General features: G+C 52.1%; 2 protein-coding genes across 2 annotated transcripts; one reads left to right on the top strand and one right to left on the bottom strand.

The window, feature by feature from the left end:
- Window positions 1–574: 574 nt before the first annotated feature.
- OXT (oxytocin/neurophysin I prepropeptide) lies at window positions 575–1559 on the top strand. The gene is made up of 3 exons (XM_082430510.1): window positions 575–797; window positions 1109–1310; window positions 1402–1559. The coding sequence occupies exons 1-3, from the start codon at window positions 678–680 to the stop codon at window positions 1455–1457; spliced, it is 378 nt and encodes a 125-aa protein (XP_082286636.1). The 5' UTR covers window positions 575–677; the 3' UTR covers window positions 1458–1559.
- Window positions 1560–4663: 3104 nt separating this feature from the next.
- AVP (arginine vasopressin) lies at window positions 4664–13444 on the bottom strand. Its single transcript, XM_082430511.1, has 3 exons — window positions 13251–13444; window positions 11710–11911; window positions 4664–11566 (listed from the first exon to the last, which is right to left on the bottom strand). Exons 1-3 carry the CDS (start codon window positions 13368–13370, stop codon window positions 11388–11390), a joined length of 501 nt encoding a protein of 166 aa, XP_082286637.1. The 5' UTR covers window positions 13371–13444; the 3' UTR covers window positions 4664–11387.
- Window positions 13445–14763: the final 1319 nt, after the last annotated feature.

Here is a 14763-nt window from a genome sequence, read left to right on the forward strand (position 1 = left end):
CATTTTGATTTGCAACAAAGCCATGGGTATTGCAAATTCCACTGTGGTTTGTTGTCTACCCCACAGTTGAGGAAAGGCTGAATTTCAGTTAGAAGTGAGAGAAAATAAAATCTTTTCCGATCCCAGTTCCGGGTGCAGGGAAATGGTTGCTGGTGTGGGGAGTGGGGCTGGGGTTCCAGGAAATCTGTGTTCAGGAAGAGAATAACTTCTTTGCAGAGGGGAGCTAGGCTGCGTGTGTGGTTGACCGAGAGGGCAGAGGGGGAGTCCTGCCGGCGTTTCTTCTGGCCTGGAGGGGCCCGAGGGTCCAGCCTGACCCCCACCCCAAGGTATTGGGAATGGGGGAGGGGGCTGCAGGGCCCCCCCCAAAACCCTGTCCCATCCTAGGGCCCAGGCCACGGCACCGGCTCCCCTCCCAGAGCTGCTTCCTTCCCCTAGCGGCATTCGCTATCATCGCCAGGTCCATTAGCCATTAGCCGATGCGGTGACCTTGACCCGGCCTGGCCCCTGCAAATGAGGGGGCACGCTGGGGGCGCAGGGCCTGACCCGCAGCGGCCTGCTGTGACCAGTCATGCGGCGGCCCTCTTAGATACTGCTCCGCCTACGCGGCCCCTGGGCATAAAAAGCCGGACCAGAGAGACGGCGCAGCCGCCGGACCCCGGACCCAGCGCGCCCGCACGATGGCCGGACCCAGCCTCGCCTGCTGCCTGCTCGGCCTCCTGGCTCTGACCTCCGCCTGCTACATCCAGAACTGTCCCCTGGGCGGCAAGCGGGCCGTGCTGGACCTCGACGTACGCAAGGTGAGCGCCCAGCCCTAGTCCCGCGGCGCTTGAGGCTGGGAAACCCGCAGCCACAGGGTCGCCCCTGCCGCTCCCTTTCCCGCGCTGACCCCGCGCCGGCCCCGCCTGGCCTGGGAACCAAGGGAGCCGAGTAGCTTTTGAGTCCCCTCCTTCGACCGCTTCTGGGGCCCAAGGAGCGCCAGGGAGACCCCGAACCTCCGGCGCTCCTCTGCCCTGTCCTCCCCGACCCGGCTCAGCCCCCCGCCACGCAAGGTCTCCCTCCCGGGCCCGGTCCCCTCCCCGCCCGCGGCTCACCCCCGCCCTCCCGCCAGTGTCTCCCCTGCGGCCCCGGGGGCAAAGGCCGCTGCTTCGGGCCCAGCATCTGCTGCGGGGACGAGCTGGGCTGCTTCTTGGGCACGGCCGAGGCGCTGCGCTGCCAGGAGGAGAACTACCTGCCGTCGCCCTGCCAGTCCGGCCAGAAGCCGTGCGGGAGCGGGGGCCGCTGCGCCGCCGCCGGCATCTGCTGCAGCCCGGGTGAGTCAGGCTGGGGCCGGGGCGGGACCGGGACACCGGGACCAGGAGGGGCGGGCCGTTGCGGGCCCTGACCCGGCGTCTCTCCATGCAGATGGCTGCCGCGGCGACCCCGCCTGCGACCCCGAGGCCGCCTTCTCCCAGCTCTGAGACCCGCCGGCCCCCGACACCGTCGGAGCGCAGCCCTCGCTCCCTCCGTAGCCACCCCCAGGAATTATGACTATTAAATAAAGCAGATTTTTTCCCCTCCAACCCGACTCGCGTCTAAGTGTCAGAACTGGGAAGGGAGGGCGTTGGGGGAGTCGAAGATCGCCGGCTCTCGGCGCTTCATAGGGAATTAAAGCCGCCGCCCCGAGGGGAGAAGGGTGCAGTTCTGCGGTGCCATCCTGTAGGGGTGGATGGAGGAAGGAGGGGGACGACACGGCTGGCTCCCAGGGAGATGGAAACAGCCCCCAGCTTCCCACTCCAGACAGAGCTGGGGCCCTACAGCAGGCTGGACATGAGCGGAGCTTTCTAAGGTCCAAAGCGACAGAGTGGGGCCTGCAGAGATAAGAGTCTGACGGGGGACCAGAGGAAGGGCAGGAGGTTGGTCGCAGAGAGTGAAAGACTTCCTGACATCTGGAAGCAGGCTTGGGCCACACATGAGGGCTGGCCTGGGGGAGGGGAGCTTGGCTGGGGCAGCTGAAAGACCTTCATGTTTCCAAGGAGCTGGACTCTCAGGCCGCAGGAGGCCACCTGTATTCTCAGAAGGGGTGGCCAAGCTGGGGAGGCTGGGCGGGAGGGCCAGCACCACCCACCCCTGTGGCTTGTTGTCCCACCAACGAGGCCCTGGGTTCCCAGTGTTGCATGGAAGCCAGGAGCCCTGCTCCTGACTGTGCAGTAAAGAAACGTGACAGCACTGGGGACCCTGCAGAACAGGGGTTCCTGAGAGCCCATAGCCACAGAAATGACCACAAAATGCAGAGGACACTGAGAGACTCCTGCAACCTACACTTCTCATCCGTTCCTGGATCAAAGACCATTTTGGAGCATCTATAAAAGCCTAACCCCTCTCCCCCAGAATGTGCCGCTGTTCACTCACTCGTGCTGTGGGACAAAAGCGATTTCAGAAGGTGCATGCCCAGACACCCACACACCCACTCCAAATAAAACAGGAGCGCATCACTATCTGTTAGTAATTTTTAATTGTTATTTCTGTGGCTTTCTCACACACTGAAGCAATGAGGATTCACTCAGAGGTCTCCCACCCACCACAGCAGTGTATCGTCTCACAGAGTGGAGAGAGAAGAAGTATAGTAAAGAAGACTGTAAGGTTTTCTTTGTATAAATTACAAAACCAGGCAAAACTAAGCTATGGTGCTAGAGGTCTTGGGTGTGGTGGTGACAGGAAGGGGTGTAAGGGGGCTTCTGGGGTGCTGGTCATATTCTGTTTCTTGGCCTGGGAGCTGGTAAAACAAGTGTGTTCAGTTTATTAAAATTCATTCAGATTGCACACCTGTGATTTGTTCACTTTTGTAGGTATATTATACTAGAATAAAAGTTTTTTAATGAAAAAATTATCATTATTACCAAGATGTATGAAGAGAATAGAGATGAAGCTTTTGAAAGCCCCAGTGGTTGCTGACAAGGCTGTGAGAGCAGGTCCCTCCTCTTACCCCATATCTGGAACAAGAAATGACTGAAAGCTGAGTCCTGTTCAAATCAACTATGGGGAAGTATGTGATTCTCATAAATTGGTGTTTGAGAACCATGTCAAAGTTCTTTGGTCCCTCAGAAACCACACAGATGAAGAGGGAAGCAACCAGAAGGAACCACACTACTCAACTAGAGAGACACAATGTTAGGGATTTGTGCTTTTCCAAGCTTGGGCGTCCACCTGCCATATCAGCAGGAAGCCTGGGATCTCCCTCTGGGACCTCACTCTCTGAGTGCCCTGCATACCCTTCAGACCCCAGAGGATTCCATAGAGCAGAGCCATGTCAGCCCAGATCTCCCCACCTGGAGAGAGAGTTCAGGGTCCCCTCACCCCTGCAGTGTTTTCTTTTCTGGTCTCAGTAACACAGGGGCATATTGACACCTCTTTTTCAGGGGATGATGCAGAGGTGGCACCAACCTGGGCCTGGTGAGGAAGAGGAGCTGGGAGAGCTGCCACGTGTGCTAAGTGAAGTGGTTCAATGGCCAGATGGTGCAGAAGCCATTCTTCACTCTTCCTCCTGGCTCAGACCCATGGCCTTTGTCCTCCTTGGAATGACTCCTTCAAACCACCAAAGTGCTTGGGGCTTGTGCAGGGTGGTGGTTCCCAACCCCCGCTTTGTATAACTAGTACTTTGTGAACCCATTTAACTACCTGGGAATGAAATTCCTAGATAACATGCCCACCCACACACAATTCCAAAAACATATAATTAGTCCTAGCAGTAATATAAAGTAGAGAAAAGGAAAGTAATTTAGTACAAAATAACACTATTTTAATATGTAGCTAAACAGGTCAGGCTACACTGGGTGACATACACACAATAAGGTCATCTCATGATTATATCTGCTTATATCGAATACAGTAAAAAGAGATTGGAAGCCAATCTCTACAGGACATTCTGGAAAATAAGACGGTCAAAGCACCATGAGGATCAATAGTCTTTTTTGTACCTTAAGAAAAGATGGACTCAGATATCAATGAATAACAAAGAATGTATTCATGGGACACCTGGGGAAATTTGAACAGTATATATTTGATGATAATATATATTGTTGAGTTTTGGCTTGGGGCTTGCATGTGTGTGGTAACAGTCTGTGGTCATATCTTTAACAAAAGTCCCTCTCATTTGAGATTCACACTGGAACGTTTACAGATGACATGGGATGACTGCTGGGATGACTTGGGGGTGGGAGGAGGGGGTGAAGGTAGAGATGAAAGAAGGATCATGTGTTGATAATTGTGGGAGTGAAGGAGGGGGTAGGTACCCAAGGGGTCTTTGTTTAGTGGCCCTACTTTTTTGTATATTTGAAATTTCTCTTAAAAAAACTAAAAAAACAAAAAGATTGTGGTAGAGGTAAATATCCTGACATGAAGAGATGCCCCAAATTTACTTTGTTAAAAAAGATGTGAATTAGTATCTGTACATTATGAAATAACACTAATTTGTAAAATAAAAATTCATATGTGTGCATACCAGAATACTGTGGGCAACCTCAGAGATGAGCTCTTCACAGCTGTGAGAAGCTTTAGGACAGAGCATTCCAGTCTGAAAACTATAATCATTGACTGCATCACTGAGCATTTATTGCTGTGATTTATTTTTATGTCACTCTGTACTATCCAGCTCCTCCAGTACAACATTGAAGGACAGCAATTTCAGTTTTCTGTAGGGTCTATGTGGACAATAAGTTTGCCCTGCTTCCATACCTACTAAATTTCGTGTAGTTTAGTTTTTAAATCTGGAATGGTTTGAAATTATACCAGAAGTTTTTCCCAGCATCATAAGAGGTGATTGTCCATGGGGCAGAGGTCAGAAATATTCTTTCCCTTTCCCGATATTTTCTTCCGTGTAGAGGGGTTTCCCTGAGATAACACTCCTCCCAGGGAGTAGCTGACTTGAGGGACAGGGTGAGAGGAAAGGAGTAGGTATAATGCCACCCCTTCCTCTCTGATTCCTCTTGGGATGAGGCTGCCATCCCAGGAAGCACGTGCTGTCACAGCGCAAATGCAGGAGCTCAGCGGAAAGCCCTGTGAAGGTCCAGCTCCTTGTGTCTGGGACAGTAAACAGCTCTAGCTTGTTACTCAGCTTTGTGAAGCCTCCTCGCCAGCAGGTCCAAGTTGCATTGTCTAATATCAGTTCTATCAATAATAAAGGTAGTCTTCTGGCCTCCAAATGTCACATTCTTTTGTTTCATTTTTTAATTGTTTCAGAATTCAGGGGTTATAGTTAGTTAAAGTTAGGCTGCCATTATAAAAACACCCAAACCGTAAGGAGACCTTAGGGAGGTAGAGAAGGTCACTGTTTAATTCCCCCTGTCCTATCAGTCCTCAGTGAGCATTCCCAGCTCTGTTCCACTTTGTCACTTAGGGACCCAGGTTTCTTCTGTCATATAGTTCTGTCATCCCCTAGGCCTCATCTTTGTCTGCATATTTGAGACCAGGACGTTGTGGATTCCACTGGGTGGGAAGGGAAAGAGTGTGGAGGAGGCTCACACTGTCGTTAAGACCCCAAGTTCACTATTCCTTTCACTCACATTTTATTGACAAGCACATGGTCATATGGACATATGCAAATGAAGTGCAAATGAAGCTGGAAAATGTAGCTACAATTCTATTACTACACAGTTCCAATCAAACTCCCAGAAGGATTTTTTTGGTTCAAATTGCAAAGGAACTAAAATAGCTAAATCAGTTTTGAAGAAGAAAGTTGAAAGAGCCTCACTACCTAATTTCCAGACTTACTGTAAAGCTACCACACTCAGGACAGGGTGGGAGTGGAGAAAAGACAGGCCTATTGATCAATGCAACAGATCAGGGAGGCCAGAAATAGACTTACATGTGTATGGTCAAATGATTTTGAGAATGTTACAAAGACAATTGAATAGAGAAAGAATAGTCATTTCAACAAATAGAGCTGGAGGGAATTCCCTGGCGGTCCAGTGGTTAGGACTCCACACTTTCACTGCCAAGGGCCTGGGTTCAATCCCTAGTCGGGGAACTAAGATCCCGCAAGCCCCATGGCCAAAAAAAAAAAAGAAAGAAAGAAAAGAAAAAAAATTAAAACAGAGCTGGAACAAATGAATAACCAGATGTAAAAAATGAACTTCAATTCACAACTTGCACCCTATACAAAAATTAACTCAAAATGGATCATAGTTCAAATTCTAATCTGTTTAAAACTTATAAAGTTTTGGTGATTACAATAGAGCCACTATAAACATTCACATACAGCTTTTTGTGTGAATATAGATATTCATTTCACTTGGATCACTACCTGTTAACGGGACTGGTGGGTTAAATGGTAATTGTAAGTTTAACTTTACGAGAAACTATAGAACAGTTTTCCAGAGTGGATGAATGATTTTGTATCCACATCCACAATATATGAGGGTTACGATTGCTCCATATCCCTGTCAGCACATGATATTGTCAGCGCCCCCCCTTTTTTTAAGACACTGAAATGGATATCTCACTGTGGTTTTAATTTGCATTTCCCTAATGACTAATGATGTTGAACATCTTTACATGTGTTTATTTGCCATCTATGTATCTTATGTGGTAAAGTATCTTCTTAAATTGTTTAGCCATTTTAAAAGTTGAGTCATTTTCTTATTATTGAGTTTTGAGAGGGCAGTCTTTATATATTCTGGGTATAAGTCCTTTATAAGTTGTGTGATTTGTGAATCTTTTCTCCCAGTCCGTGGCTTGTCTTTTCATTCTCTTAACAGTGTACTTTAAAGAGCAGAAGCTCTCTCCTGCTCTCATGACCACGTCCACACTCCTACAGTCCAGCCTCCCTCTGCCTCTTTCTCTCTCGTAAGAACACTGAGATTACATGGAGGGACCACCCGGATACTCCAGAGCCATTTTCCATCTCAAGATCCTTAACTTCATTCCATGTGTAAAGCATCTTTTCCCACGTAATAGAATTTCATGGGTCACAAGGATTAGACTCAGGGTACCTTTGGGGTAGTACTCTAACAAAGTATGGTAAGAACTTCAGAATGTTCTGTTTTCATATAAAGAAAGCTTTTAAAACTGTCCTGTTCCTGTCCTGTGTACCTGATCGTGGTAAAGTGTTGTCTCCACAATTGTACCTCCTCACGCTCCCCAGTCTTGTGGGACGGTCCCATTGCTTCTCACACCCCCTTAGACATTGATTTGCATGGTTAGCTCTCCTTCCCCCAATCTGATTGGAGGATGGTGACATTGGAATGAAAATGGGGCTGGGGTCAGTGCACTTGTTCCTTGTACAGGAGCACTTCCTCTGGAGGTACAGCAAGCTCAGGTCAGATCTGGACTCTCTAAGAGGCAGACTTTCCAGGTTCGAAGCCACTCCTGGGACTGAAGCTAACACATGCTCATTGTGTCTTCCAAGGATTCAGTTATTTCATGTATGAAAGACAAAACTTCAAAATTTCTACAAGGTAATACAACTACATGTTCATGGATAATGTATGAATATTTCTGACAGACAAATTAGTGACATGTCCAATAATCCAGTCATCAGTATTCTTAAAGCAGATGTCTATTCTTTGATTGAAGACTTTTAAAAATATATTTAGTGGGCAAAATTGTTCCAGTTGTACACAACCAAATCGTCATTCTGCTGTAAAAACATTATATATTGTCTTAAATATGACGTATCATGAACCAAAATTAATTAATTAATTAAATAAAATGAGCAGAAGTTTTTAATTTTGGTGAATTCCAAATGTATCAAATTTCTTCTTTTATGGATCTTGCTTTTGGTGTCAGAGCTAGGAAATTTTTGTATAACTTGAGGTCCTAAAGAATTTCCCCTATATTTTCTTCAAGAAGTTTTATAATTTTAGGGACTTCCCTGGTGGTCCAGTGATTAAGACTCTGTTCTCCCAATGCAGGGGGCCTGGGTTTGATCCCTGGTCGGGAACTAAGATCCCATGTACCACAGTTAAGCCTACATGCCTCAACTACTGAGCCCGGCATGCTCTAGAGTGTGCGTGCCGCAACTAGAGAAGTCGGTGCGCCACAACGAAGACCCAGCACAGCCTAAATAAATAAATAATAATAAATTTTAAAAAAAATAAGTTTTATAATTTTAGATTTTACATTTAAGTCTATGATCCATTTTTTTAATTGAAGTATAGTTGATTTACAATGTTGTGTTAGTTTTTGGTGTACAACAAAGTGATTCAGTTATACATATATACGAATATATATATTCTTTTTTTCTTTTTCTTTTCTATACATTCTTTTTCAGATTCTTTTTCACTATAGTTCATTACAAGATATTGAATATAGTTCCCTGTGCAACAGTAGGTCCTTGTTGTTTACCTATTTTATATATAGTACTGTGTATACTTTAATCCCAAACTCCTCTAATTTATCCCCCCGCCTTCCCCTTTGGTAAACATAAGATTGCTTTCTATGTCTGTGAGTCTGCTTCTGTTTTGTAAATAAGTTCATTTGTATCATTTTTTTAGATTCCACGTATGTGGTATCAAATGATATTTGTGTTTGTCTGACTTACTTCACTTAGAATGATAATCTCTAGGTCCATCCATATTGCTGCAAATGGCATTATTTCATTCTTTCTTACGGCTGAGTAATATTCCATTGTATATGTATATACCACATCTTTTTCACTCATCTGTTGATGGACACTTAGGTTGCTTACATGTCTTGGTGATTGTGAATAGTGCTGCCATGAACATTGGGGTGCATGTATCTTTTTTCGAATTAGAGGTTTTGTCTTTTCTGGATACATGTCCAGGAGTGGGGTTACTGGATCATATGGCAACTCTATTTTTAGTTTTTAGTTTTTTTTTTTTTGGGCTGCGGTGGGTCTTCATTGTTGCACGCGGGCTTTCTTTAGTTGCGGCGAGTGGGGGCTACTCTTCATTGCGGTGCACGGGCTTCTCATTGCAATGGCTTCTCTTGTTTTTGTTTTTTTTTTAAAGAGAATTTTTTTTAAATTTATTTTATTTTTGGCTGTGTTGAGTCTTCGTTGCTGCGCGTGGGCTTTAGTTGCGGCAAGTGGGGGATACTCTTCATTGTGGTGCATGGGCTTCTCACTGTGGTGGCTTCTCTTGTTGCAGAGTACGGGCTCTAGGCACACGGGCTTCAGTAGTTGTGGCACGTGGGCTCAGTAGTTGTGGCGCACGGGCTTAGTTGCTCCGTGGCATGTGGGATCTTCCCAGACCAGGGCTGGAACCCATGTCCCCTGCATTGGCAGGCAGATTCTTAACCCCTGCGCCACTTGGAAGTCCCGTGATGGCTTCTCTTGTTGTGGAGCATGGGCTCTAGGCACGCGGGGTTCAGTAGTTGTGGCACTCGGGCTTCAGCAGTTGTGGCTTGCAGGGTCTAGAGCACAAGCTCAGTAGTTGTGGCTCACGGGCTTAGTTGCTCCACAGCATGTGGGATCTTCCCAGACCAGGACTGGAACCCATTTCTCCTGCATTTGTAGACGGATTCGTAACCACTGCGCCACCCAGGAAGCCCTATTTTTAGTTTTTTAAGGAATCTCCATACTGTTCTCCATAGTGGCTGCACCAATTTATATTCCCACCAACAGTGTAGGAGGGTTCCCTTTTCTCCACACCCTCTCCAGCATTTATTATTTGTAGGCCTTTTGATGATGGCCATTCTGACTGGTGTGAGGTGATACCTCATTGTAGTTTTGATTTTCATGTCTGTAATAATTAGCGACGTTGAGCATATGATCCTTTTTTAAAAACCAAGCTGCTTCTTCCCACCGCCCTCTGTCTGGATGGGTTACTAAATTCCTATTAGGTCTGGTCCTGCCCCAGGTCTTCCTAGACCTGGGGACTGGTCCTGAGTGTGCCACACTAGGGTAGAGGCGGGAGGCCATGGAAGGGAGAGAAGCCAGTGTGGGCCCTGCCCCGACCAGACTTAATCATGCTGGACACTGAGCTGGGTCAGGATGATGGCAGAGCAGAGCTCTAAGACCAGAAGAGAGCTTGGGGCTGACTGAGACTGAGTCACCAGGCTCCGCCCAAGGCAGGGTGTTGGGGTCAGGGCTCAGAGTGACTTCTCTCTGCCTGTGCTCCCTCCTGGCCTCCAAGTGTGGGAGGATTCCAGAGGAGATGCAGCCCCTGTGGTCCCAAGACCTGGAGCAAGAAATCCCAAGGAGAGGATGCAGAGAAGAGAGGGAGTAGAGAGAGAAGGATGGGAGGTAACGGAGGGGAAAGTTGGGGCAGAAGAGGCAAGGAAGGGATGAAGAGGGATAAGGAGAGAAGCAAGAGGAACGAGAGGGCCAAGGAGCTGGGGGTCGGGGGGTGGACAGGGGAAAAGAGATCAGTGAGGGGAAAGGGGATAAAGGGGCAGATGGGATAGAGGGGACAAAGCGGGACAGAGGCACATAGAAGAGGATCTGCCAAATGCTAGCAGACTTCTACCCTGAAGCTGCATAGTCAAGGCTGGAAGGTCCTAATGTGAGTGTGTGTGTGTGGAGTGTGTGTGTGTGTGTGTGTGTGTGTGTGTGTGTGTGTGTACATGTGCCTGTTTATGGTCCAGTCAGCTGGGTCTGTGTTTCTCTGGGTGTGTCTGTGCTTCCCAATGTGTATCTCGGGGTCTGTATCTCTGACTGTGGTCAAAGATCACCAGGCATGTCCCAAACAATTTTTTTCTTGTCTGTTTGTCTGGCTGTGTGTGTGTGGTTGGTGTGGCTGTTTTGGGGGGGAGGGGGGATGTACCTAGGGTTTCCGTGGGCTCTGTCTCTCATGCTGGCTGAGTGGCCCAAATGGGGATGCTTAGTTTTCTCCTGGACCGACAGTACCTGGCCCCCCTCTCTGCTGGGTCTGGGGTGATGTTGTCCCCTCCACGCGGGCACATAAAGCACAGCCTTGGATGAGATAGGCTGGGAATTCCTGAAGCTGTTTGTGCCTCAGCCTCCCGGGATGTAAACGGGGACAAGAACTGCGGTCACCCTTGGTGCATCCCCTTGCCTCTCTCTCTCACTCTTCTCTCCATGACTCTCAATGTTTCTCTCTCTCTCTCTCCATCGTTCTGCTGTCCCTCTGTCTCTTGCTATCTTGTCCACCCATGTCTTTCCCCCTCTCTGCCTTTATTTCCATCCTTCTGCCAGATCCCCAACCCAGCCTCTCCACGGCTACTCCCGGACAGCGGCCCTTCCCCTCCCCGCCCCCCAGGTCTCCCTGTCAGTAGTTCTATCTAGAATCGTGCTGGCCCAAGATCGCTTCCCGACAGGATCTGTCCCTTTTCTGGGGTGGGTCTGCCCACGACTTAGGGTCCGGGAACTGGTCCCCCACGCTCCTGTCCTCTCCCCTCTCCACCCCCAGAGACGGAGACGCACGCTAGCCAATGCCTTTAATACCGTTTATTTTTCGTGCTGCGAGGGCGGGGGGTGGGGTGGGGGCGCCTCAGTAGACGCCGGGCTGGGCGGGCTCAGCGGGCTCCGGCGCCCCCGCCAGCTGTACCAGCCGCAGCAGCAAGGCCCCGCTCGGCCCGTCCAGCAGGGTCGCGTTGCTCAGGTCGCTGGCCCGGGCGCGTCGAGGGAAGCTGGCGCCCTCCCGGCACTCGGGCTCTGTCACGCAGCTCTCTGCGGGGAGCATGGGCTGAGCGCGCGGCGCGGGGGCGCAACAAGGTGCCCAGGCCCCGCCCCCGCCAGACCCAGGTTGGCCCGGCCCCTAGCCCGGCCCGGCCCCAGCGCCCCGCCCGCCCCCCGCCGACTCGGCCGCTCACCATCGTTGCAGCAGATGCCGGCGGCGGCGCAGCGGCCCCCGCTCCCGCACGGCTTCTGGCCGGACTGGCAGGGCGACGGCAGGTAGTTCTCCTCCTGGCAGCGCAGCGCCTCGGCCGTGCCCATGAAGCAGCCCAGCTCGTCCCCGCAGCAGATGCTGGGCCCGAAGCAGCGGCCTTTGCCCCCGGGGCCGCAGGGGAGACACTGGCGGGAGGGCGGGGGTGAGCCGCGGGCGGGGAGGGGCCCGGGCCCGGGAGGGAGACCTTGCGTGGCGGGGGGCTGAGCCGGGTCGGGGAGGACAGGGCAGAGGAGCGCCGGAGGTTCGGGGTCTCCCTGGCGCTCTTTGGGCCCCAGAAGCGGTCGAAGGAGGGGACTCAAAAGCTACTCGGCTGCCTTGGCTTTCAGGTGACTGAGGAACAGCTCTCAGTGACAGCCCTCAGCATCCTCTCCCTTCGGTGAGGGAGGGGTCCCTCATGGGCTGCATGGGAGAGACCTTCCTTCTCAGCTTTGGGGCCTCCTGGTGTGCAACCCTCTCTCAGCTGCCCCCTACCCTCCCTTTAATGCTGACCTTCCTCCTCTGCCCGCGTTGCTCCAGCTCCATCTCTAGCACGCACCCCCTCTCCACACCCACCCCACCCCGTGCAGGGAGGGCCCCTGCCCCCCTCCAGAATACACTCAGGCCCTTCTTCCCATGTCCTGTTCCCTCTCTGGTCTTACCCTGCCCCTCAAGCCAGTGGGTCTCACTGGGGCCCTGACCTCTGCTCACTCACCAATGGACTGACCCTGTGGGTGGCAGGGACATGAGCCCTAGAGGAGGGCATGAGGCACCTAGGTGACTCCAGCTTCCAAAGCTGCCAAGCAGAGGGAAGGGTTGTTTGTGGGGGCTGCCCACCTACCCACCCTAGTTTGTTCAGCAGCTCAAAACTGGCCACCTGTAGCTTTGGCAGAATTGAGCATGGTGATTGGATTTCCTTTAGCTCTGCTGAAGGTGGAATAAGAGGGACTCACTGGACATGCAGCATGAAAGAATTGGGCTAGGTACCCAGCAGAACTTCCTTACAGGACACTTGGGTGGCACCTCCCACTCAGGCAAGCTCAGGGCAATGGCCAGCTTCTGGGGGCTGGGGGGCTAGGGCCCGTGGCTAGGAGAGGCCAGAAGTTGAACAGGGAAGGCCTCAAGTGCTGGAGAAGACAGAGCCTCCGAAGCTCCAGCTAGTCCTGGAGGAGAGGCTGCCATGGGCACAGAGGAGGTCTTGCCATCCAGTTCTCCCTGATCCAGCACCAAGTCCAGTTACTGGGGAAACCTCTCTTTCCTGCATCCCTTCTCTGGATGGGGACAGTGTTCAGGAAGTCCTGTAGCCTGTCCTAGCCCGCCCGACAGCCTGGTCCCCTCTGTCTGGCTATGCCAAGCCTCCCGTCTTCTGTTGGGCACTTCCCCTAAAGCCTGCCTCTCCCACGACTTCCCTTCCTATCCCCTGCACTGTGGTGCCATCCCTGGGCCTCTGCCCCAGCCCAGCAGCCCTGAGATGGGCCTCGGTCATACCTGTCTCAGCTCCAGGTCGGACATGGCCCTCTTGCCGCCCCTTGGGCAGTTCTGGAAGTAGCAAGCGGAGGTGAAGGCCAGCAGGCCGAGGAAGCAGGCAGGCAGTGTGGCGTCGGGCATCCTGGCACAGATGGGCACAGTCTGCAGCGCTGCTCTGTGGACTGTGCTGTGCTGCCTTCGCTGGCCGCCTATTTATGTCTGCAGGTGTTCCCTCTGAGGTGACGTGGCCAGTACCCCCCTCCCCAGTGGCTCCCCAGGAGCCCATGGCCACCAGGTCCCAGTCGTCAGCAGTGATTCAGGCATCTGGGGACGCACGTGGACCTGTGCAGGGGACGGTGGGGGAGGGGTGCCAGCCTCTGGGCTGTCATTGGCGGCGGTGTGGCTGCGGTGTGACAGGAGCTGCTGTGACTGTAACTGTGACTCTCTGGACTCAGGGAGAGAGACAGACGTGGGGGGGGCGGTCACCTGCAGACTGTCTCCAAGCTTTCTGGTGCCCAGAAGAGGCTGGGGGTCAACAGGCCCTGTCCCCCGACACAGACCCCAGAGAAGGGGGCAGGGGGGACCCGAGGGGCTGCTGTGTAAGGAGCAGGTCAGGCCCCAGCCCAGGAGTGATGAGCAGGGGACAGTCGGTATGCAGGACCCCATCAGGAGCATTAGTCCTGTGAGAGGACAAGTGACCAAGAACGGCACACACTCGAGGTGGTGCAGACAGAGGCCTTTGTACCGGCTGCACTAGGACAGAAAGTGCTGCCTGCAGCCCCGTGTAATGGAGGCAAGAGACCAACATAGAATCAGGGGGCCATTCCCACTTGGTGGGTGGGGCAGGTTCCTGGGGGGAGCCGGGGATGCTCCCACCCCACACACACACCCACACCAGGGTCCAAAGACTCAGGGACTGGGGACATTGGGGACAGCTTCTTGGCATGTCCCCATCACTCCCCTTCCAGGCAGGAGCATGGGGTAAGGGGAGCATCTATGGGGGAATGAGGAAATCCAGACCCAGTAAGGTTCAAAGGTCGGGGGGTAAACTGACAGCCAGTTTGCCCCAATCCCTACCCTGACCAGGACGCTAGTTTGTGGGGACCAGAGCAGGTACCAGCTCAGGCCTGGGACTTCAGGGGGCTTTGAGGCTCGGGGAGGGGCAGAGCCACAGCCAAATGGGCCCAGCCTGAGAAGCAGGCTTTGGTTTATGACCCCAGGCTGGTGGGTTTAAGGGATGGAAGTCTCCCTCCCTGGGCCGCCTGAGTGGCCCTCTGGTCCTTGAATCCAAGCTAGCCACCCTGCACCTCTCAGGCTCTGCACAGCCCCCAGCTCACCCAGCCCCCAGACGCTTGGCCTACTCTCCAGAGTGCTGCCGGGAAGCTCCAGCTGCTTTCTGTCCACCACGTGCAGTGCAGGGTCCCAGGTCCCAGAGATGGGGGGCTGTGAGGATGCTGGAGCCCAGCAGCCTGTTGAAATCTGGCCTCTGTTCCTCAAAGCATCATGACTCGGGGAGATCACTTGACCTCTCTGT

Source organism: Balaenoptera physalus (genome assembly GCF_965194825.1).
Source record: "Balaenoptera physalus genome assembly, chromosome: 16".
NCBI lineage: Eukaryota > Metazoa > Chordata > Mammalia > Artiodactyla > Balaenopteridae > Balaenoptera > Balaenoptera physalus.

Coding starts and splice junctions, on each gene's coding strand:
- OXT (XM_082430510.1), top strand. CDS start 678: ATGGCCGGACCCAGCCTCGCCTGCTGCCTGCTCGGCCTCCTGGCTCTG. Junction 798..1,108: donor TGGACCTCGACGTACGCAAG/GTGAGCGCCCAG, acceptor CCCTCCCGCCAG/TGTCTCCCCTGCGGCCCCGG. Junction 1,311..1,401: donor CGGCATCTGCTGCAGCCCGG/GTGAGTCAGGCT, acceptor CTCTCCATGCAG/ATGGCTGCCGCGGCGACCCC.
- AVP (XM_082430511.1), bottom strand. CDS start 13,370: ATGCCCGACGCCACACTGCCTGCCTGCTTCCTCGGCCTGCTGGCCTTC. Junction 11,912..13,250: donor CCGACCTGGAGCTGAGACAG/GTATGACCGAGG, acceptor CCCTCCCGCCAG/TGTCTCCCCTGCGGCCCCGG. Junction 11,567..11,709: donor CGGCATCTGCTGCAACGATG/GTGAGCGGCCGA, acceptor TGCTCCCCGCAG/AGAGCTGCGTGACAGAGCCC.